At 63.6% G+C, this 22,260-nt stretch overlaps 1 protein-coding gene across 3 annotated transcripts; it reads right to left on the reverse strand.

Annotated features, from left to right (window-relative positions):
• Positions 1-2,352: 2,352 nt before the first annotated feature.
• On the reverse strand, positions 2,353-21,730 carry Micall2 (MICAL like 2). 3 transcript variants are annotated; one of them, XM_013364970.4, is made up of 17 exons: positions 21,405-21,730; positions 14,963-15,011; positions 13,297-13,438; positions 12,222-12,409; positions 11,327-11,442; positions 9,915-10,709; positions 8,199-8,461; positions 7,204-7,297; positions 6,307-6,467; positions 5,859-6,014; positions 5,331-5,395; positions 5,102-5,225; positions 4,851-4,941; positions 4,688-4,761; positions 3,982-4,096; positions 2,999-3,054; positions 2,353-2,777 (listed from the first exon to the last, which is right to left on the reverse strand). In XM_013364970.4, the coding sequence occupies exons 1-17, from the start codon at positions 21,545-21,547 to the stop codon at positions 2,701-2,703; spliced, it is 2,709 nt and encodes a 902-aa protein (XP_013220424.2). In that variant the 5' UTR covers positions 21,548-21,730; the 3' UTR covers positions 2,353-2,700. The 3 variants fall into 3 exon arrangements, with proteins under 3 accessions (XP_013220424.2, XP_077879692.1, XP_040133519.2); XM_078023566.1 differs by lacking the exon at positions 21,405-21,730 and adding an exon at positions 17,418-17,739; XM_040277585.2 differs by lacking the exon at positions 5,331-5,395 and having other exon boundaries at positions 5,859-5,980.
• Positions 21,731-22,260: the final 530 nt, after the last annotated feature.

The following is a 22,260-nucleotide window of genomic DNA, read 5'->3' on the forward strand; positions in this document are numbered from 1 at the left end:
CACACCTGGCTCCACATTCCCCGGCCCCTGAGTCCCTTGGGGTCTTCCTGACGCCCCTGAGCACCCCCAGGCCCACACGGAGGTGACCAGGCAGGCCCTGGCCCTCAGGAACAGGGGTGGGCTGTGGATTCAACTCTCACCCTGGGCCCTACACACACTGCGGGGACTGGGTGGGGGTCTGGCCCAAGTAGAGGTGTGGCCCTCAGCTCTGGGACACCCCAGAAGGCCCCCCAGGGACCTCAAGCTCTCACCAGTGCGCTGAGTCAGGCTCAGGCAGTGTCGGGCTCCGTTGCTGGTGCACAGGTGACAAACTGGAGGCCACAGGGCGCGGACAGCCTGCGTCACAGGTGGAACCCGGTTTCCTCGCTCCTTCACACACACCCCCCAGGGGATGTCGGCCAAGCTCTGCTCGGGGCACCATACGGGGCACACAGTGCGGGGACAGGCGACCCCTGACCTCAAGAACCTCCACCTGAGAGAGGGGACCGGACAACAGCCAAAGCCAGGTGAGCTCCAGGGGCTGAGGGATCAGCGCCCCTCTCCCAGGAGGGCACAGGGACCTGGACGGGGGATCGGGGGTTCAGGCAGAGGGGCCTGGGACACAGAGGCCAGGGAGCTGGGAGCAGTGGAGAGGGGTGAGGCTGGAGTCCCCACAGGGCTCTGGGAAGATGGGCCACCCGGCGAGCCCAGGCCTGGACTGTCCTTCAACCCAGCCTGTTTCAGACCCCCGGGGACTGCAGGCCTGGGGACCCCTGGACACAGGGCTGGGTTGGGACAGAGGCAGCCCCTCCCTGATTATCCCCCACCCTATATTCACGCATGAACACTGCTGTTCCAGGCCACTCTGGGAATAGAGAGAACTGAGCACACATTAAGTGCCTCCTGTGTACACAGGCAGGAGAGGGTGGCCCTGGGGCACCTCTGGAGATTGCCCGAGCCCCAAGTCCAGTCTGGGGTGCAGGGCAAGTTGTCTGGTTAGCTGTGGGGGGACTGGTTCACTTCCAAGTTGAGGGCAAGCAGGGTGAACCAGCGCCACCCAGTCCCCAAGAGGCCACCCCAGGGCCCCACAGGCCTCTCTGCTCCAACCCTGGCTGCTGGAGCCCAGCATCCGGCCGGGTGGGGCACCTTAAGTCTGCATCCCAATGGCCAGTGTCACATGGGGCTGCGAGTGCCAGGCCCCTGGCAGGCAGCAATGTATCCTCCCTGCTGGTCAGTGCTGGTCAGTGCTTGGGGGCCTTGACTTTCAGGGCCCCATTTAATGCGCATTGGGGTGTCCAGCCAGTGCCACCAGGTACCCTACAGCTGTTCCTGGGGTCCCCTGGTGGCTGGATCCTGAGTATTGCCCTGTGGTGTACCTTGGAGCTGTGTGGCCCCAGCAGGCCCAGCCCAGGTGCCCAAGGTAGTATCTGGACACCCTTGTCTTCCCTGTCCAAAAGCCCCATGGCTCCCCTCCTGACTCACCCCCCAGGAGCACTCACGGCCCTTCAAGGGCACAGTCTAGAAGCCCAGAGGTTGACCCCAGGTTCTAGTCCCCGGCCTTGCATATAATGTGCTGTGCAGCTTCAGGACATTGTATCACCTCTCTGAGCCTCGATTTCCTTATCTGAAAAATGGAGCTGCTTTGGGGGTGCGCCAGGCTGCCCCATCCCTGCTGCGTGGCACTCTGCCTCCCCCTGGTGGCCAAGATGCCACACTGCCACAGGTCCCCAGGTGGGTCAGATCTAAGGACATTGGTCTGGGGAGCCCCAGAGGCTCAGCTGCACTGCCCAAGCCCCTCCTGCTTCCCCCTAGTACACAGAGGCTCCAGGGCCTCTGCTCAGAACTGCTCACAGGCCCAGGGCCCAGGGAACCAGGCCACGCTGGAGCACCTGGCCCAGGCCTGGTGACCACTCGGGCAGTCTGCCTCCCGACTCTTCCCTCTGGCCTCTCTGCCTGCACTGGGCATCTTTAAGCTCCCAGACCGTGGTCCTGAGTTCCTATGGCCAGTCACACCCTTCCCTACCCAGGGGTCTTCCATTCCTGGGCCCGGCCACCAGTGTTTGGAACAGCCAAGGTCTCAGATGTCAGGCCCTGAGGTGCACGTCTCCTGGGGGCCACGTCTGAGTTCAGTTCCACAGCCCCCCCCCCACACACACACACACAAAGCTCATGTCCAGCCTCTCCATGCAGCCAGGAGGCAGAGCACCCTTCTCAGTGAGCGCAGGCAAGGCCCAGAGAGGGTCAGCTGCTACTCAGGGCCACAGAGCTCATCCCCTCTGGGTAGAGCTGGACTGAGGTAGGGCCCTTGGGCCTGGTGCTGGGCCCCCAGCTCACCTAAGGAATGTGGAGGAGGACATCAGGGACATCAGTCAGTTTCTTTTTTTGGTACCAGGGATTAAACTCAGGGGCACTCGACCACTGAGCCCCATCCCCAGCCCTGTTTTGTATTTTATTTGGACACAGGGTCTCACTGAGTTACTTAGAGCCTCTCTTTTTGCTGAGGCTGGTTTTGAACTCGCGATCCTCCTGCCTCAGCCTCCCATGTCTCTGGGATGACAGGCGTGCGCCATAGCGCCCAGCTAGTTTCTTTTTGGAAGCCACGAGGAAAGGGAGGCACAGGCCCTGTGGCCAGAGTGCTCCTCCAGTCCAGTCCCTCCTCCAGCCTAGATGCACGGTCTGGGCCAAGGTCCAGGGAGGCAATTGCAGCCCCTGCCGGGCAGCTCACTCGGGTTGACCAGTCTTGCTCTTAGCGGACCAGATCTTAGGAAAGCGGAACTTGGACTTTTTCCTCTGGAGACCTGAGGAGAGGAAGGAGAGTGAGGTTGTGCTCCATGCTGGCCGCTGCCCACATGAGTCCCTGTGGGGAGTCCTTCCCTCCCACCCACCAGGGTCTCCAGGGCCCGAGGAGATCTGCACCCCATCCTCAGCGTGACCACCCCACTGAGCACCGTGAAATGCCCCGGCCAGTGCCCCACACGGATCCCCAGCCATCAGCCGCCCCTGCGCCCACACTGCTGACCTGAGGTACCCAGCTTCTGGATCATGTTCTGTAGCATCTGGTCTTCCTCTTGCTCCCTGGAACACAGATGGGGTGGCCATGAGGGGACAGGCCCTGGACAGGGCAAGGGAGGCACACTGTCTCTGGTCCCCTCTCACCAGAGCCCTGGCCCCACCTGATTGGGGCCATCTGCCTTCTCCAGACCCAGAGGCCAGAGCTTGATACCACTCTCCCCACCAGGTGGACCCCTGCCCTCTCCAGGCCTAGCCCCTTAATAGTGACCTAGGACAGCAGGGGACTTGAGCTGACCACACCAGTGATCTAGGGCAGAGGGGCCCTGGGCTGACCACATCAGTGACCTGGGACAGCAGGGGCCCTAGGCTGACCCCAACTTTGACATAGGGACAGCAGGGGCCCTAGGAAGTGCCTTCAGGCCCCCTCATGGGCTCAGCCTTGGCTGCTGACCCTGTGTGGACCGGACAAGGCCCTCATCTGGGACATGAGACAGGAAAGGTCCTTGGGGACAGCCCCGAGGCCACACGACCCAGCGCTGTTGCCAGAAGACTCGCGGCTGTGAAAACTCACATCAAAAACAAAACTTCAGATCCAGCTCCCAACTGCGCAGGCCACAGGACAAGCGACCAATAACCACGTGGCCAGGGGCTCATGGGGGACCGTTCTGATAAGGGGACATTTCCCTCAGAGCAGAAAGTTCCTCTGGACAACGCTGACCCTGAAGGCCGGGGACCTGGGGCAAGAAGGAGCTCTGTGGCCGGGAACTGAGATGGTGGCCTGGGAGGCCTGTGTGGCGTGAGGTGCCCGTGTGAGGGACGCGCCTAAGGGACGCGCCTAAGGGACGCGCCTGAGCGCACAGGCCTCCCTCCTCCTTGGGGGGCAGAAGGTGCACAGTGAGGGCAGCCTGGCCGGGAGGGGCCTGGCACTCCGGAGGGCGACGCTCCCCAGCCCCTCAGCCCTGCCCTCCCCTGGGTACATCCTGCCCTCACCGGAGCCGGTCCTCGTCCAGGAAGTCCACGATGTCACTGCGGTCATTCACCGTGTTCACATACTGGCTCAGCAGCTCCTGCTCCCGCTGCTGGTCCTGGGGTGACTTCAGAGCCTCTGCAAGGACAGCCAGTCAGGGGCATCCCCATCTGCTGGGGGACAGTGTCACCTGCCCAGGTGTGGGCTTCTTTCCTCAAGGGAAGGTGGGTGGTGAGCCCCCAAGCAGGTTCCAGGCCAGCAGGTGGCAGAAGGGACTGACCCGTCTGCATGCTGGACCCTGTCCCTTGAGCCTCCCCCACAGTGCTGGCCACAGTGGGACACAGAGGCAGGCGCAGGCTGCAACCACGGCAAGGACAGGGAGGGTAGTCATGGCCGCTGGGGGACGCGCCTCACCACTGCCCTCTCTTTGTCCCACACCAGCTGTGAAGGGTGCCATGTGGCTGCGTTTGGGGAGGATGGAAGCCAGACGCAGAGGCCAAGCGATGTGGCCAAGGACACACGGCCAGGAAGGGAAGGACTGGGGACTCAAAGCCAGCCCTGCCCGCTCGGGCCCCTTCGCAACACCACCAGCCTCCCACGGGGGCAGCAGCATGGCTTGGGGAGCCCGCATCCCTCCTGCCGGCCTGGGGCTGAGGCCTGCCACCCCTGCTGGCCCGCGCCCTGGGGCCCCCAGGCTGGCCTTCCTGGCAGGAGGGGCACAGGACGCACCGGGCTTGGCCATCAGCCGTCGCAGTTCACCCTCGAGGTCCAGCTGCTGCTCCTCCAGGCGCTGGTCCTTGGACCTGCCGGACACAGAGGTCTGAGGCCTGGCCTGACCTGCCCCACCGCCCCTTCTGGGCAGGCCCCTGGCCCCGGGCTGCGGGACACTCACTTGTACATCAGCTCCGACTCCAGCCTCAGCAGTAGCTGCTTCTCGTGGATGAGCTGGAACCAGTCCACCATGAGGCTGTCCTCCGTGTCATCTGGGGACAGAAGCTGGCTGGACACGGAGGGACTGCTGGCTCCCAGCCAACCCCCCCAGCACAAGGGGTCTCCGTCTGGTTCAGGTCCCAGGGCCAAGGACATTCCCCGGGGGAGAGCTGGCTGCCAGGCAGGCACTCAGGAGGGACAGGGCCCGCTCACCTCCCTCTGCTGCCCGCAGACGCTGCTCCAGCTCCACGCCCCTGAGCTCCAGGGTGTCCAGCTGCCTCTCGATGTCCTGCACCTGCCTCTGGATCTCCTCTTGGGGGATGTAGTCAGGGTGCAGCTAGGGACCGAGGGAGGGAGGGGGACAGTTGGGTGTAGCTAAGGACCAAGTGCAGTGGGGGACGTGGGGTCCAGGCTCCAGGGCCACCACTGACAGTCTACTCACCCTGACGGGGGAGGTCACCTTCTTGCCGGGCTGAGTGGGCACACCCGCCGGGCCCAAGGGCCTCCCTAGAGAAGGGGCAGGCTGAACTCCCGGGCCATAGGGCACCAGGCCCAGGGAGACCTGGACGTGGCCTGGACTGGTCTGACCCAGGGCTGCTAGGCCCACCTCCTGGATGTCCCCTGCATCACTTGCTACCCAGCTGCCTGCCCCAGCCACAGGTACCTGGGCAGTCCCTGCTGGTGCCCAAAGGTCAAGAGCTCGCCCAGGCCAACCCAGAACCCATCCCGCCATGTCCCCACCTTCTTCTGGATCAGCAGTGACAGACACACCCCTCTAGCACCCCTGGCCACCCCAGACTCTCAGGCTGCCAGGACAGTGCTGCCACCCTATTCACAAAAAAGACTTGGTCCTCCAGGCCGCCTCGGCCCAGTGAGCTCCTACACATCCTCCAAAGCCCCAGGAAGCGTGTCCTCCCCAGGAAGCCTCCTTGGTCTACACCCCAAATAGGAGCACGGCTCTGGGGCTGACCTGGTTTGCCCTCAGGATGGGGCTTCTCCTCCTTCCAGTTTCTGGCCGGGGCTTCCTGCCCAGAGGGCTCTGGCTGCAGCCAGTCAGCAGAAACATCGAGATTGGCAGGGATGGCCAGTCTCCTGCGATGGACCAGGGTGGGGGAGGGGGGAGGGGCTGCCCACAGGCAGGGGACAGAGCCACGTGTCAGGCCAGGAGCGCTGACATCACAACACCCTGGGCCCCTCTGGCCGACACAGAGACCAGCCCTTCAAGACCCCCGCATGCTGCCCAGGCTGGCCACGTCCACCCACAGAGGGCAGCATCCTGACTGACCCGCACGCACTCCCCACACCTGAGCCGTGCACCCGAGCCCCATCCAGAACCCACACGCGCAGTGCCTGCCCTCCTCCAGCTGGGGACACCCCACCCCCCAGGCGCCTGGAGCCCTGGGTCCCTGTGGCATTACCTGAGGTGCCAGACCTGGGGCTGACGGGTCTTGGTGTCCCCTCAGGCTGCACAGGGGTCAGGGTGATGCAGACACCCCCAGTGGAGTCGCCCGAGACCTTCCCGAGGGCCTCTCCCGCCCTCAGCTCTGCCGGGGTTCGCGGCTCCCTCAGATCCAAAGACCTGGGCAGAAGGCTCAGGGTCAGCCACCGCCCCATCAGCGCAGGCCTGGGCCCCTGGAGAGCCTCCCAGAGGACAGGCGGACAGGAGAGAGGCAGGCAGCCTGGAGAGAGGGCGCCTGGAATGTTCTGGGTGATCACCTGCATCCCAGCTCAAGACCCCTCGGGGCACACTCACCTGTGAACCCCCCAGACGTGAGTACAGGCTCAGGTAGTCACGGGTGACCAGACACGAGCCCAGGACCCCGTGTGCACGCGCACGTGAGCTGCCATGTCCAGGAGTGGACATCTGCCCCGCTGCCTGATATCTGGGATGTGTCCCCATGTCATTCTGCTGGTGTGAGTTATTCTATGACACTCAAGATGGTATGAGTTGTCCCCTGCCACTCAGCGGGTGTAAGTCAGCTGGTGTGAACAGACCCCTGTCACTCAGCTGGTGAGTTGTTCCCTGTCACTCAACTGGTGTGAGTGGTCTCTGTAGCTCAGCTGGTGTGAGTATTCCCCTGTCACTCAGGTGGTGTGAAATGGTGCCTGTCATCTGTCTGGTGTGAGTCGGCTTTTGTTACGTACACCTGAGGGGCACAAGTGACATGTGTTTGTTGGAGCCGTGGTGCGTGCATCTGCTGGCGTGTGCCCTCAAGCACCTTGGCCCAGACCCTGTGCCCACTTGGTCCCATGCTGCAGACACCGGACACAGGAGCGGGTCCAGGCTGGCTGAGCCCCGCCCACCAGCCCCTCACCTGCCAGCGGGGGTCTTCTTGTCCACAGGCTTCAGGCGGGCCCTCCATTCTTCTGGCCTGTCCTCCTGGCTTTCCTGGGGGCTGGCACCTGGGCCTGGGCAGACGAAGCGGGTTAAGGGCCAAGGAGACAATTCATAAGAGGGGTCTGCCCTGTCCTGAGAACACAGGGCCTCCCCCTCCTGTCTTCCTGCAGCCACCCACCCTCCGAGGCCCCCAGAGGCATCCGGCATTCAGGAAGAAGCCTGGGCTAGAATCTAGAGATGGAGCCACTCCGAGCCTCGCCTCCTCTTCTGCCATCAGGGCAGGGGTGTGTCGGGGGAGCCCTGGTCACTCGTGTGCCCATGGAAGGGAACAGCTCAGCTGAGCTGTCCGTCTACCGGCTTTCTTGGCTCAGACCTGACGGTGGCTTTATTGAGGGGCTCAGCCAAAGGGATGGAAAGATCCAGAAAAACAATTTGCACAGTGCCATCTGAAAGCTCTGAGCCTGCCTGATGGTGGCACAGGAACCTCCGAGATCCACCCAGAACATGTCTGGAAAACGCTCCAGGACCAGAGTCTCACCGCCCTGAGACCGGAAGCAGCACGTGCCCCTGAGCCTCCAGGAAGGGCTGGGCCTGGGGCAGCAGATCTTCATGGGGGACATCATGACAGGTGCGAGCCTCACACTAGGGACAGAGCTGGCACTGGGCACCACCCAGAATCACGACTGAGGACAGAAGCTTAGGGACTGGGCTGGGCACCGGCAAGAGGAAGCAGACACTGAGTGGCACATGGTGACAGTGAGGCCCTGCAGACACGTGTCACAGCCACATGGGAGCAAGCAAGGATCCAGGGGAGCTATGAGGCTGGTGTCACCAGAGAATCACAGGGTCCAGGAGCAAGAGCAAGGGCCGGGCTGTGCGACAGCAGAAACACAGGACGCAGCCCAGGGAGAAGGGCAGGAGTCCAGCAGCCCTCACCCCTGACTCCGCACCCCACATTAAAAAGGCTCTTACCCTTTTCAGGCGGGGCCTCCGGCTTCGGCCTAGAGACAGCACTTGTCCAGCTGACCCTGGAGGACACGGTCAAGTTCCTTCTGCCAGCCTGGGGCGATGGCCTTGATGTGCTGCCCACACTCAGTGGGGGAGGCAGCTCCGTCCTTGAAGGGGGGCTACGAGCCTGGGGAGCCGCTGAATGTGAGGCTTGGGCTGCGGGAATCGCTTGTGGCCTGTCAGTTTGGGGATGGGGATTGCGGGCAGGAGTGGTGACTGGGGAGGGCCTGTGGGTAAAAGATTAGGCATCAGGCAGGGCAGGATCCAGGATCCTCTCTCAGTGTCCCAGGCAGAAGCTGCACAGACTCTCCCAAAGCTAATTCCCAGCGTCCATCCCCAAGAGCACAGTCCCCCCGGCAAAGGATGGGCCACAGGCATCGATTTCTGGCACTTGTATACCTTGGTGGCTGATCTGCCACTAAAGCCAGCATTGGCTGAGATTAAAAATGTTCCCAAACACACCCCACATGGAGGCCAGGACCCAGGAGCACCAGGGACTGCGCTGTGGAGGCCCTGCCCAGAGCCACGGCTGGCCTGGGCCAGCCCAGCTGCACCCTCAGAGCTGCGTGGCCCAGAGGGGCACAAGGCCTTCACACGGGCTGCATGGGCTGGGGCCACCGTGCCCTGCCTCGGACGCAGACACATGCAGGAAGCCCAGGCTGCTGGCATGCGGAGCCCAGGGTGGGGACACAGGCACCTCCCTGACCCTGGAGCTCTGTTCCGCTGGGGTGTCCCCAGGAAAGGCAGGTGGACCCACCCTCCTCCCATCCCCGTGACCACCCTGGGAGTCTGGGCACCAGTGTGGGCTGCAACCAAGCAGGTCTAAAAAATGCATAAAGGGGTCACACAGGCAGCAGGCACAGCATGTCACCAGCTGGGAGGGGTCTCCTTACTCGCTGGGAGACTGTGCTGGGTGGAGCAGGGCCTCCCAAAGTTCACGTCCCAAAGGGACGCTCAGAGTGGGACCTTATGTGGACAAAGGGCCTTGTGGATGTGGTCACATTACGATATGGTCTGGCGGGAGCAGGGTCCTTTGAGAGACAGAGGAGACACGCGGGCAGGATGGAGAGAAGTGGCCGCAGGCCAAGGCACACCGAGAGCCTTCTGCACCCGAAGACGGGAGGCTCCTGCCCTGGGCCCTCCCGGGGGCCACAGCCTGCCGACAGCCCAAAGCCAGACTGCTGGCCTCCAGGACTGAGAGGACACTTGTGCCATTAAAGCCACCCAGTGAGCAACTCCAGACACTGACAGTGACCGTCCACATTCTGCCATCTGCTCAGGGTCCTGGGGAAGGCATTGCACATGCGCCAGTCAGACGGCCAGTTCAGACCGGCCAGTGGGAACCCTGGACCCAACCTGTTCTCTCGTCTACAAAGGTGCAGGGTCCTCTGAACTGACCTGTGTGTGCCCCACAGCAGACCCTGGTGGCAATGTCATCGCATGGAAGACCCTGAGCCTGTGCCAATGACAGCCCATCACCAAGCCCAGCCGCTCCTGGAATTCTCTCCCCATTTCCCAGGAGAGAAAACCGAGGCTGGGGAAATGCAGCTGTTGTGATCACAAGGCCAGGAAGGGCAGGGCCCAGGACCCCCAGCGGCCCTCCAACCCCTCTGGCCTCCTGGGGGCCTCCGTGGCCGTGGACAAGCCGTGACTGTGCCCTAGGTCCCCTCCTCCACTTACCTGCTGGGTGCCTGGGTGCCAGCCTGCTCCAGCCCCGGGAGGGCCTTCCTGAGGAAGCTCAGGGCCTGCTCTCTGCAGCTGTCCCGGGGAGGGGCATCCGCTGCAGCGGGGCCCTTGCTTGCTGGGCCACTGCTGGGGGACACTGGCGTCTGGAGGAACTTCTCTCGGGCCTGCTGGGTCCTGGAGGCCGAGGGGGTCCAGGCCGGAGGGTCCGCCGGGCCTGGGGACCCTGAGCTCGAAAGCAGCTTGGTCTGGGCCAATGCCACTTGGGGGGTCCCCCGGCCTTGCGGTGTGGCAGGACGAAGGTCCGGGGCACTTGGGGACACAGTAGGACGCGAGCTGGCTGCCACTGCACCCTGAGCAGGAGATGACCACCCCACTGGGGAGCTGTTGGTCACCCGTGTGCTGACTTTGCCGTCCACAGAGGAGGTCACTCGGCTCGTGGACAGCCTGGGCCCCGCTGGGCTCCTCCCATGGATGGGAGAGGAGGTGGCTGGAGGGTCCCGTGCCGCGGGAACAAAGCCCTTGGCGGTCGCATTGCCTATTACAGGCCCCTGGGCCACGGGCCTGGCCTTTGGGGCTGCCTCTCTCAGCCCATTTGTCTCCTGGGCCTTCTGGGGGGCACTGGGGGGCCAGGCGTGCCCAGGGACGGCCCCCGTCTGTCTGGAGGTTGGGCCTGGCAGTGTGGGCTGTGCAGAGGCAGCTCTGGGGAGGTGGCTGGTACAGACGAAGACGCCCGGCTCCCCTGTGGCTCGGTAGGCCCCCGAGTGCAGTGTGTTGGAACACTGCTGGCACCTGCATGAGAAGGTCACAGGGGCTCTGGTCACTCCTTCAGCTGCTCACTGTTCATGCTTTCCCAAGAGCACACACGGACGTACTCCACATGTCTACACATGAGGTCACTGAGTCATTCAACAAACCCTCTTCTCATGTCCATAACCACCATGAGTCATAGGCTCCACTGAGAATCTCCCTGGGGGCGTGTGGGAGCCCCAGAGAGTGTTCCTGTCAGCACACGCACAAGCCACCCTATGCCCCACTTTGGGGGCTGACCCATCCCCAGTCTCGCAGATGGAGGCCCCTGGGGCTTGCCTGCTGGGAGTCCCTAGCCTGAGAGCCACAGGGTGGCCGCAGAGGGCGCTGTCAGCGGCCACATGGCAGAAAGCCCCAGTGTGAAGGTCTGCGAGGGTCTAGGGAGATGGGGTCAGCTTGTCTGTAAGGGCAGTCAAAGGGTATCTCCCAGGGGACACTGGGGGACTACATCAGACCCTGGGTGCCCGGGAGCAGTTGGGCGCCTCTGGCCACCAGGCACTGGTGAGACTGAGGAGGAGGATGTGGCCGGGTGGGAGGGACAGGAGCCAGGGAGGAGTGGGAGCAGGGCGGTGCCCACCTGGGCACGGGGCAGGGCCTACCTGAAGCAGCTCCGGTGGTACAGCCGCCCGTCAGCCAGGTGCCGCTGCACCAGGTGCACGTGCTTGCCGCAGACCCCACAGGTGCTGCTGACCGAGCTTCCTGCCACCGCGGGGCCCTGGGAAGGTGCAGGAGCTGCTGAGCCTGGGCCGGATCTCTCTAGGCTCCCGACTCAGCCAGGGCACGTTTACCCTCCCGTCCCCGCGCCAGCTGCCCCTGGCATCTGGAGATGCCATTTTCAGAGCGGAAAGGGAAGCCCCTGAAGAGCTGCAAGCAAGGGGCCAGTCAAGGATCCAAGTTCAGGGCCTCCAGCCCAGCCCCGGGAGGCAGCGGACGCCTGGCTTCAGTGGTCCTGGGGAAGGGACAGGGGCCAGGGGACAGACCTCCTTTCCCCAGCTGGGGCACAGGGGTCCAAGCCCATTTCCAGTATGTGAGGCTCCAGCTCTTCAGAGCCCGAGGGATCACCCAGGGACAGCAGGGGGCGCCCAAGCCCATCCCTCGGCTCCACCTTTGGGAAGTGGAGCCCACTCTCACAGCCCAGCTGGCCTGGGAATGAAGGGCCAGCTGGGGCCCTGCCCATCCCCACAGGGAAGGGAGAAGCCTGCGTGAGCCCAGAAAGGTCTGGATTTGGACTCTGCTCCACCTGCATGGCCTCCCTGGGCCTCAGTTTACCTGTCTGTATAATGGGGGTGATCATCTCAGCTGTGCAGACTTAAAGGAGTGGAGGGGGGCGGCGGGGGACAGGAAGCCAGCCCCAGGAGGTGCCACACATACAGCAGCAGCTGTCCATGCTCTGGACCCCGGGGAGCCGCCCCCCATGGGCCTTGTGGTTTTGGGCCACACACAGCCCCACAAGTGCTGGCGGGAAACCAGAGGGAGGCCTGGTTGGGTGCTTACAGTCTTCGGGGACGAGGCCTCGGAGCCCCCATCCTTCCTCTGGACCACGGGGTTTGTCCTAGCTGGAGAGAGTGGTGGCCCCCGAGCTGGGGCATGCGCGGGCAGCTTGGCCGGCTGGCATGGGGCCTTCCCAGAAGGTTCCTCTTCAGAGTCTGACGAGGGCCTCTTCACACCAGCCATGCCCCCAACTGACACGAGACACACGGGTCAGGGGTTCCCAGCAGCTGCCACCCTCGCTCTGAAAGGTCCTGGGTCCCCCCAGAGGCTCTGGTGTCCAGCACAGGGCTGGGTGCCAGGGAGGAGTGGGGTGGACCTCCCGGGGCCCTTGCTGGGTGGGGTGGCCTGGGGCACATTCTTCCCAGGACAGCCTGGCCCACACCCCGTCCCCACTGAGAGCCCGATTTGGGGTCAGGCAAAAGGGACTTTTCTTTTCTCCACCAGGCAGGGCTGGCCCTGGGCCCAGCGCAATTCCGGGGATTTCTGGAGCCTAGAGGAGGAATGTGGGGGCGAAGGACGGAGCAGCGCCACATGTGAAGGGCCGGGGAGAGGCCCGGCCTGTCACCCTGTCTGGGACAGCCCAGCCTCCCCAGGCCCCGGAGTCGGGACGACACTGGGGGGTCTGATGGGCCATGGGCATGGAAGCACAGGGGTCTGAATGGGCAGGGTGGCCCGGGGTGGAGGATACACTGGGAACAGGGGTGAGCAGGAGCCACGCCACCCCCAGCACAGCAGTTGGGGACTGGGGGACCCAGGGCGCTCCACTGGGACAAGCCCACAGTCTCTTTAGAGGAAATCACAGCCTCGGGGGCCCCACACATGATATGACCCCCAGAAAGGCCTCCTCCCTGCGTCAGGGCCATAACCCAGCCCCCCACCCAATGTGGGACAGTGTGGGATGTCAGGACACTGTGGGGCTGGGCAGGGCCCCAAGAGGGGGAGAGCCACATGGCTACAGCATAAATGGATCTGGTGGCCCCAAGAAGGGCGTCCCAAGGAAACCCGGGGAGAGCCCAGGCCCGACCAGGCCTTGGTCTCCTTCCTGCGGCCAGGCCCAGGCCAGGGGGCAGGGACTCACTGGGGGAGCGGCCGTGGAAATAGTTGTAGTACTGGGACACGTAGGTCAGGATGCTCAGCCGGTCAGGCACTTTCAGGGCCACCATGTCCTCAGCGTCCAGCAAGGCTGGGATACCCAGCTGCTCCTCAGCCACACGGAAGGCCTAGAAGGTGGGCAGGGGTCAGCAGGAAGCAGGCCAAGAGAGCCCCTGTCCTTGGCCCCAGTCCACCCAGGAGCCAAGGCCCAAGCAAGGCAGGACACAGGCTTGGAGCCCAGGAAGCCCTGCCCGCCCGGGAGACCGGGGGCTCTGCCCGCCCACCTGGGTAAGGGACCAGGATTCCAGCTTCCTGAAGCTGCTCAGGGGAACCAGACTTGGTGGCTCTGCTGGGGGACCTCACATCTTCCCGGAGCCTCCCCTGAGCGCCTTGTGGCCCCCAGCCCTGTGACGCCAGACCCTGTCCAGTCAGAGAGGAGCCTCTCTGTGGGCACGGCCAACACCCATCCGGGGCCTCCAGGGCCAACAAGGGACACAAGAGCAGCCTGTGTCCTAGCAGCCTGAACCATGGGGAGGAGACATTTGAGGCTAAGATGGGACACAAGACACTGGGCTGGGGAGGGCCAGGAAATGTGCATTGTAGAGCACCTGCAGCATGCTGAACATGGCGATCTTAGCTTCAGTGCCTCCCTGGCCAGCTCCGCAGTGTCCACTGCCTCCCTCCAGCAGACAACCCCCCAGAGGCTGTCCCCAAGCACTCGCTGCCCGCCACCCCCCGACTCCTGGGCTCACTTGGAAATCAAATCCCCCAGCCATGGCCGCAGGTGGCTCCCACCCCCAGGGCCAGCACCCATCCACCAAAGGTGGCCACACAAAAGCTTCTCTGGGCTCACAGGCCTCACTTAGTCCAGGCCAGGGCCCTAGGGGTATCCCAGCCAGGAGGGCTCTGTCTGCCCTGATGATCCACCCACAGGCCCCAGACCCTGTCCCCGGCCGCCCTGTGTGGCAGGCTCCATCTGCTACTGCCTACACGACCCCTGTGCAAAACCCAAACAGGGCGCCTGCCCCTCGCAGACCTGCTGCCCAGTGAGGGCGTCCCGCTGCCCTCCAACCCGAGGCTCCCGTCTCCTCTGACCCCTCCTCCAAACAGGCCAGGATCCAGTCCCATCTGCGGCCACCACCATGGGCCATCCCTGCCCCTCCTCAGCAGCCCACAGGAGCAGCTCCCAGCTCGTCTCCCGAGGTCCCATTAGGCTGAGAGTGGAGGCCCAGGTCCTCCCCATACCCTGCCCAGCCCACCCGCCCAGCCAGGTGCCCTCCGGCTCAGGGCCTTTGCCCCTGTGGTCCCTGGCCTTGGGATGTCCTTCCTGCTGACCTCCACGAGGCCTACCCAGGACTGCCAGGCCTGGCCCTCCCACAGCCTCCTGGGACCCCTCTCCATCTTGGGTGGCTGGACCAGGTCCCCTTCAGGGAAGGATGCTCCCTGGCCACTCCCTGCCCCCTGACCACCCTACTGAGGAAGAGAGAGGACCAGAGGGGTTGGGCTCCAGGATCAGAGGCCACTCCTGGAATGCCGGGTCACCCAGCGGAGGGCTGGCCACTGAGCTGGACAGCTGTGTCGGGCCCTCAGGGGACCCGTGCAGCCAGGGGAAGAGGCTAGGCTGGGAGGGCAGGACAAGGTGGGGGACTCACCAGTTTGTTGTTCTCATATATGTTCTCCTTCCGGAGGGCACTGAAGTTTCTGGAAGATTGAAAAGAAAAAAAAAAAAAAAACTCGTATCCAAAGCAGCTCAGAGTGCGGAGGGCAGGGGCCAGCGGGGCCTCCCCAGATGCAGAAGCCAAGGCCAGGAGAGGGCAGGAACAGACAGGCTCCAGAGCGGAGAGAACTTGGGGCTGCAGGGGGCCCCAAGCTGGGCTACCGGCCTGCTTTGGCCAGTGAAGCGACCCAGCACCTACGATACTGCTGCCGCCCCTCACCTGGGCACAGACCGCCCAGGGTGGTCCTTACAGCTCGGCCTTCACCTCCAGTCCCTGGGGAGGCTGAGCCCTTTGACACCAATCCTGCCCCAATCAGAGGTGGCAGAAGACAGGACCAGAGAGGCAAAGCCACCAGCCCAGGGCAGCCCAGCCAAAAACACAGCTCAGAATAAGGTTGCTTCCAATACCAAGTTTGACATGGTGACATGGTGGTCCAGAGAGGACAATGTTCTCAAGGACAGAAAGATGGGGTGGACATGAGAGGTCCCAGGGCAAGGGACCGAGACAAGAGAGGGATGGAAAGTCAGGAGGCCAGGCCGCCACAGTGCCCACCCGTCAGTCCCATCATTTGCTCCTGTTTTCACGAGAGGGGTGCCGTTCTGTTCTCCACCAACACCTGCTCTCCCCACCCCTGCCTGTCCTACAGAGTGGACCCTGGGCATGTCTGCATCTCACAGATGAGGAAACTGGGCACAGAGAGGCTGCAGGACATGCTCAGATCACATAGCAGGAGGTGGGAGGTGGACCAGGCCACGGCTCCAGAGTCTAGGTGCTCCCTCTTCCAGGATGGAGTGGCGTGACCAAGTGCCCACCAGGTGCTCCAACTCCTCCAGGGAGGACAGACCCTCAGGAATGAGGCCATCAGAGCCCTTCCTGCCTCCTGGAGGCAAGGCCCTGGCCAGCCTGGACACGGCACACCTCTGGCCAATTCCAGGACTGCACATGCCCTCCCCAACGTGCCCAGGACCACACACCACGGCCCACCCCACGCCTGGGGGACGCTCTGAGCCAGGTTAAACTGTGACCCGTCCAGTGGCTGTCAGTGACCACTGTCAGGAGCTGGATTGTTCCAGAAGCCTCCTGGCACATGAGAGAGGCTCAGGCCCCACACCTGACCTGCAAGGCCTCCTCGCTGGGGCCCTCAGTTCCCCTGGCCCCAAGAAGACCAGAGCCGCGTAACAGCAAGGCTGGCAGGTCAGGTGGAGGAGAGGAGGCGCTGGTCACCCGGGGCCACCTGGCTGGGACAGCCTGTCTCCCAGCCCAGTCGGCAGCAGAGGTCAGGCCCTGCTAACCCTCAGAGAGCCAGGCTGTGCCCATTGTTCAGATGAGCAAGCCGGCCAGGCAGGCCGCGGGCCACCCACACCACAGGGTCCCAGCCAGCCATCAATCTGCCCAGCGTTGGGGGGGCCTCCAACCCTGGTGGCAAGGACCACCCCCCAGGTGATGCGTCCCAGATGTCCAGACCACCCACGAGCAAGCACAGGGGCTTCCGGTGAGGAGACGGCTGGACAGATGACAGCAGCAGGGTGGGTTTCAGCACCTGCAAGGCTGGGTGGCCTCTGTCCAGTCTGCCTGGGCACTGTCCACGGGGTCCATCCCCACCCAGTGGGCCCCAAGCGTGTCCAGGAGCATGTGGGTGGAGGCCCAGCCCCCAGGTCCACCCTGCCTACTTCTCCTCAGCATCTGGGGATAGAAGCCCGGTCCCCCCCTCCCCCACCTCACATTCCCTTGGAAGTCAAGTCTTCTCCAGATCCCAGGTCACTGCAAAGGGCAGGCTGGAGTCCAGCAGAGGCCACTCACTGTGGGGCAGGCGGGAGAACTATTTGTTTAGTCTCCAAACAAAGCAGGAGGTCGCCAGCCTTCTGCATGTGGCTTCATCTACCAGGGCCCAGGCTCCCTCCTGCAGGGCCATCTTGTCTCCCCGACCCAGAGTGAGCGTCCACAGCTCCAGGCAGGTCAGGCACCCCAGGGTCCCTGCGATGGGACTGGCACTCTGAGCAGGGCACAAGGCACAGGTCGGGCACACGTGAACTGCTGACCCTCGGGACCACGTCCAGGCTGCTTCCTGCCTGTGTCTCACTGAGGCCTGAGCTCACCCTCTCAGCGCAAGGGCAGGTGGCGTCACCTTAGTCCCTAAGGGGCTGAACTGAGAGGCCATGCACTGGCGGAAACCCCCAGAGTGGGAACCCCACCCATCCCTCCAGGAAGTCCACATGGCCAGGACCCATGCGGAGGACACCTGACGTCACGAGCTGAACTGTTTCCTCCCAAAAAGTTATGTGGGCGTGCAAACCCCGGGGACATCCAAACACGACCTCGCTTGGGGACAGCGTCTTGACAAAGGTGGTCGCATCAACCCTCATCATTTAAAGTCAGGTTTTTCTGGTACCTGGACCCCAGGGCCAGGTATACAGTTGGTGCTCTATTCATGCTTGCTGATGAAGGAGTCCACTTGTGTCTGCAGAGTAGGGGTTCCACGGCCATCGTTGGTTCTTTGAACACCGGCAGGACAGATGAGACCGTGGGGCCTACAGTGGCCAGTCACGCGTGTCTGCCAACTATGCCCAGTGTGTGCCCAGCCTGGCCAGACCAAGGCACAACCCTGCCTCCCGCAGGCCACCAAGGCCCCACAGAGTGTTAACTTCAGCCAGGGAAGGCGATGCTCCCGCCCAGGCACCCGGGGAGGGGCGGGGGGGCTTTTGGGAATGTCAACCCCCTTTCCTGCTCCCAGATGGCGGGTCCCATGTTTCCCAGGACAAATGCAGCCATGCAGGGTGGACAGGGAGGGAAAGATCCTGGCCGTGTGTCTTCCAGGAACCTCCAGCACATCTGGAGTTAATCCTACCAGGATGGGGGCAGAGGAAGACAGACAGACAGACAGACGGAGAGGCCCCCACCTCCAAAGCAGAGCGGGATCCAGGGACAAAAACCCAGAGAGACACTGAGACAAACAGCACTGGGCGGCAGCGGGGCTGGGCTTCAGGGCCAGCGCTGGCCAGGGCTGCCCCCAGGGGCGGGAGCCATTCTGAAGAGCCCGGGCAGGAAGGCAGCAGCAGGAGCTTGGGCAGCAGGCCCTCAGGCCTGGAACAGAAGGCCTCTGTCCCCAGGCAGCTTCCTGTGACCACAGGGCCTGTGTGGGAGGGGGAGGAGGTCACCCAGCCACCATAGCCACCCCCACTCCCGGGGCCCGGGAGGGAGAGAGGGCAGCCTCTCAAGCTTCCAGGCAGGGCCTCCATGTGAGTGAGAGCCCTGGGGACCCTGCCACAGGCGAGTTGGAGCCTTGGGGACCCTGGGGGAGTCCTGCCAGACAGGGTGCCACCACCCCAGGGCTCTGCAAGGTTTGGTCAGTCACCCGCTGCTTCTGGCCTCAGCCACTGGCCCCCAGAGCTGGAGAGGCCTGGAGAATGCTCAGGTCACCCTGCCACATGACTGAGGCTGGGGAGGGGGTATCTGCACAACCTCAGGGCCCCCCAAGTTCTGAAAATGGACCCTGCGACCTTGATCCCCAGAGGAGGGCTGTAGGGTTTCCTGACCACCGAAAGGGCCCCTGGGCAGGTGCGGGGGGCTGCCCACTCCTTCCACCCAGCTCCCGCCTGCCTCAGAGCCCAAGGGTGGTTCCTGGTCAGGCCCAGAAGGGAAAGGGGAGGGTGGGGCTGTTTGCTCTGGGTGGCTCTGGAGTCACCTGGCAGCTGGCAGCTGTGGCTCATGGTAGAAACAGACCCTGTCTGCACGCACCCTAGAGAGCTGCCTGCAGACACTCTACAGCTCTGGGGCACATGGGGCAGCTGACTGGGCAGGGAGCCGCCCACTTGCCTGTTTCCGGATCCGCAAGTGGGAGGAGCAGGGATACAGTTCAGGTGAACTCCCCCAACCTGCCGGGCATAACCAGGAGCCGGGTGCCCCACCTGGGCTGGCTCAGTGCCCTATACTTGCTCTCTCACAGCTGTTCTCCCCTGAGGGCCAGAGGAAACATGCTCAGCATGCAACAGGAAGGACTGAGGTCAGACAAAAGGAAGGCCTTCCTGGTGGCAAAGCTAGGGATATGAAGACAGGATGTCCACCTTCCTGCTACCAGAGGGTCTTCATGTAAGGAGAAGAAGACAGGAGTCCTGGGGGCTGGGTCCCACCAGACCAAGGTCTCACCCGAACTCTGACTTCAGGGCTCCCCCAAGAACCTGTCCTTCACAAGTTGCCTCCTTTCCTGATAGCTACTGGGGACAGAAAGATCAGCTTAGGGTTTCACTGTGCTTCGCCCCAGGCACCTCTGGCCCAGAGGCAAGGCCAGGCAAGGCAGGAGACAGGGACAGGCATGTGCTCCCCCCTCTGGTGTCCCATTAGCCAATAGCCACCAACCCTGTTGTAACCCACATCTGTGTAACAAAGAGCCACAAACTGAGGAGCGCACTTCCTCAGTCCAGGGCCCAGAAGCCCAACCTCAAGGCCAGGCCAGGCCCGCTGGCTCCAGCACCCCTGGGCTCGTAGCCCCACCATGCCTTATCTGTCTCTTTGGCTCTTCCTCTCCTCCAGCTCCTGCTCCTGCCCACAGATAGCTGCTGGGACCCCACTACATCCACAGCACCCGGGGTGCGCGCTCTCGCCCGTGAGGCTCCAGCTATGGCCAGACATCCACCTCACAGGGCACCAAGCATAGGGGCTACCGCGGTAAATAAGAGATACCCCCACCGCTGCAAGTGACAGACCAGTGGGGACAGACAGCAAGCAAGCCAGCAGTGCACAAGGTGATTCCCTCCCATAAGTCACTGCACCCAGCCTCCTCTGCCTGTGGTGGCCTCCACTCTCTGAAGTCACTTTGAGCCTTGAGTCATTGGTCTGCTCACTGCTCGACTCTGGGACTAGGATGGCAGGGCTCACTGTATTTGGGGACTTTATACAATGCTGGGTACACCACAGGTGCTCAGCAGCCATCAGTTAAGTGAATAGGTACGTGGTGTCTGCTTGTGCACATGCGTGTGCATACTCACGTGTACACCTCTGTTCCATGTGGGCAGTGTGTGCTGGGCCAGGGGCACAAGCACATCTAGCCTCTGACCCCAGAGAGCTGGGAGCAGAAGCTCTCCAGGGTCAGAAAAGCCCCAGATACCCAGTGACACCCATCCAAGGCTGCAGGGCCAGCAAACGGTAGCCCATCTTCCCTCCACTTGAAGGCTTCAGGACTTGCCCCCTAGCCCATCTGGGCTGCCTGGGTGAGTCACCAGCCAGCTTTACCCTGGACCCAGTGGGGCTCAGCCTGCAGCCTCCCCACTCCAGGTCCCTCTCCCAGCCACCATGCCCCTGGCCCACTGTCCATCAAAGCTCAGCCTCAGGCTCTCCACACCATGGAAACATCTCCACGTCCAAGGGCAACTGAGGCTCATGCCTGGGCAGGGAGCAGAGGCTTCAACGTGCCCCACAGAGATCCCCTGGGAAGCTCCACAAAAGTACATCACAACCTTGGGCAGGAGCCACAGCCTCTTGCTCAAGACTCCCAGCTTCCTGGGGAGAGCAAAGCTTGGTACAGGGGAAGAGCAGGGTGCCAGCCCTGGCTCAGCCTGTGTGCTGTGTGACCTGGCAAGGGCCCGCCTCCCTCCACCTCAGTTTCCCCTGTGCACAGCAGGGAGCCTGAGGCCAGGTCCAGAAGGTGCTGCCTCTGGCCTCAGCCAGCCCCCAAGACCTCCCTGGCAAACACACCCGCACCCCAGCCCTGGTCCTGGCCACTCAGCCAAAGAGCATTTGCTGAGTGAATAACTGATGGAACAGATTCAGCGAGGGCCAAGATCCAGCAGCAAGGTAGGGCCAGACTCCCAGCCACCCATGCCAAGACCCTCCTGGGGAAGAGGGCCTGCCCACCTCCTGTAGTTCCCAGGAACAGGGACCCAGTCTCCTCCTCGTGTCCCCATCACCCCAGGGTGCAGAGGCTGCCAACAGGATGTGGGGTCTCAGGGCTTTCTGCTCTGATTGCCCTTTGGGCAGTGATGCTGGACTGTATTCCCAGGAGCCTGAGCAGGCTGGGGACAGGGGCAGCACCTGTACTAGATGCCTGGAAGGGCCAGGGACTTGTTGCAGACCCCAGGGGAGTATCCAGTCCCAGAGGGCCCAAAGGGGTAGCTCTGCTGGGTCTTTCCCAGGGAGGGGGGGTGGCTAATGGGGCCCAGGACACTGCCCTGAGTCACCACTGACTAAGCCGGCGGCTGTCCTGGCCGTGGCCCAGCTGCCCTTGATGGACGGCGCACTGAGGCCGCTGGGTGCAGCCTGGGCCGGGGTGGGCTGTGCTGTGGATGCCTGCCCTTCCCAGTCCCAGGGGGCCCATCTCCGGGGCATGCCCTTGATTTCTGACTTCCCGCCCCCCTTGCCCCAGCCCAGGGCAAGCCTCACTCACATGAGGTCAGGTCTGTGGCGGTGCAGGATGGCGCAGAAGGCCAGGCCGTCGCGGAACGACGTGGTCATGTTGGTGATGTTCACGTCGGGGTACCCCTCGCACTGCTGCCGGCACCACTGCTGCAGCGCTTTGATGGCGGCCATGCGGCTGGCGGGTGCTCCCCACGCGGGCTTGGCCCGCTCGGCCCCCCGGCAGAAACACACCGATGGACGCGCGGACCGGCTGGCCCGCACGCAAGCAGCCGCAGGGATAAGGAGCCGTGGCCACCGCCGCCGCCGCTGCCGGACCCTGAGCCCGCGCGCCGCTGCCAGTCCCGCCCCCGGAGGCCCCGCCCCCAAGGGCCAAGTACCCCGAGGGCCCGCCCCGATAGGCCTCGCCCCCGGCAGGCCACGCCTCCTGTCGGTCCCGTCCCGGGAAGCCACACCCCGTTTGGGTCAACCCCCACTCCCGTACTGGCTCCGGCCGGGCCTCCCACTCCGCCCCTAGCCAGACCACGCCCACTGAGGCCCCGCCCCGCCGGCCCTAACCCTGGACGCCGGAGGGGGAAGGGAGGGGCAGCTCCAGGTTTAGGATCCCGCGGCGGCTCCCTGCAGAGGCTTCGAGTTTTCCTTTCAAGGCCCCACTTCCCACCGTCCCTCTGCCACCCTCCAGAAGGAAGGACAGTGGGCCAATGGAGAAACTGAGGCTGGAGCCGACCCAGCTTCCTGGGGAGCAGGAGACGCCTTGTTCCAGGGTGTTCGAAGTACTTCCCGCCTGGTTTCTCCACTCCCCGTGCATGCCCGCCGAGATGCCAGGCGAGGGGTCAGAAGACAGACTGGAGGGGTGGGGACATCCCCAGGGCCCACCTCTCCTGTCT

Source organism: Ictidomys tridecemlineatus, chromosome 10, assembly GCF_052094955.1.
Source record: "Ictidomys tridecemlineatus isolate mIctTri1 chromosome 10, mIctTri1.hap1, whole genome shotgun sequence".
Classification (NCBI taxonomy): Eukaryota; Metazoa; Chordata; class Mammalia; order Rodentia; family Sciuridae; genus Ictidomys; species Ictidomys tridecemlineatus.

Bases quoted from the DNA above. Each gene is read 5' to 3' on its own strand.
- Micall2 (XM_013364970.4), bottom strand. From the start codon at position 21,547: ATGGCCGCCATCAAAGCGCTGCAGCAGTGGTGCCGGCAGCAGTGCGAG. The intron at 13,439-14,962 runs GTGAGTCCCCCA...CCCACCTTCTAG, and splicing joins TATATGAGAACAACAAACTG to GCCTTCCGTGTGGCTGAGGA. The intron at 6,015-6,306 runs GTAATGCCACAG...GCCTGTGGGCAG, and splicing joins CCCCAGGTCTGGCACCTCAG to CCCCTCCCCCCTCCCCCACC.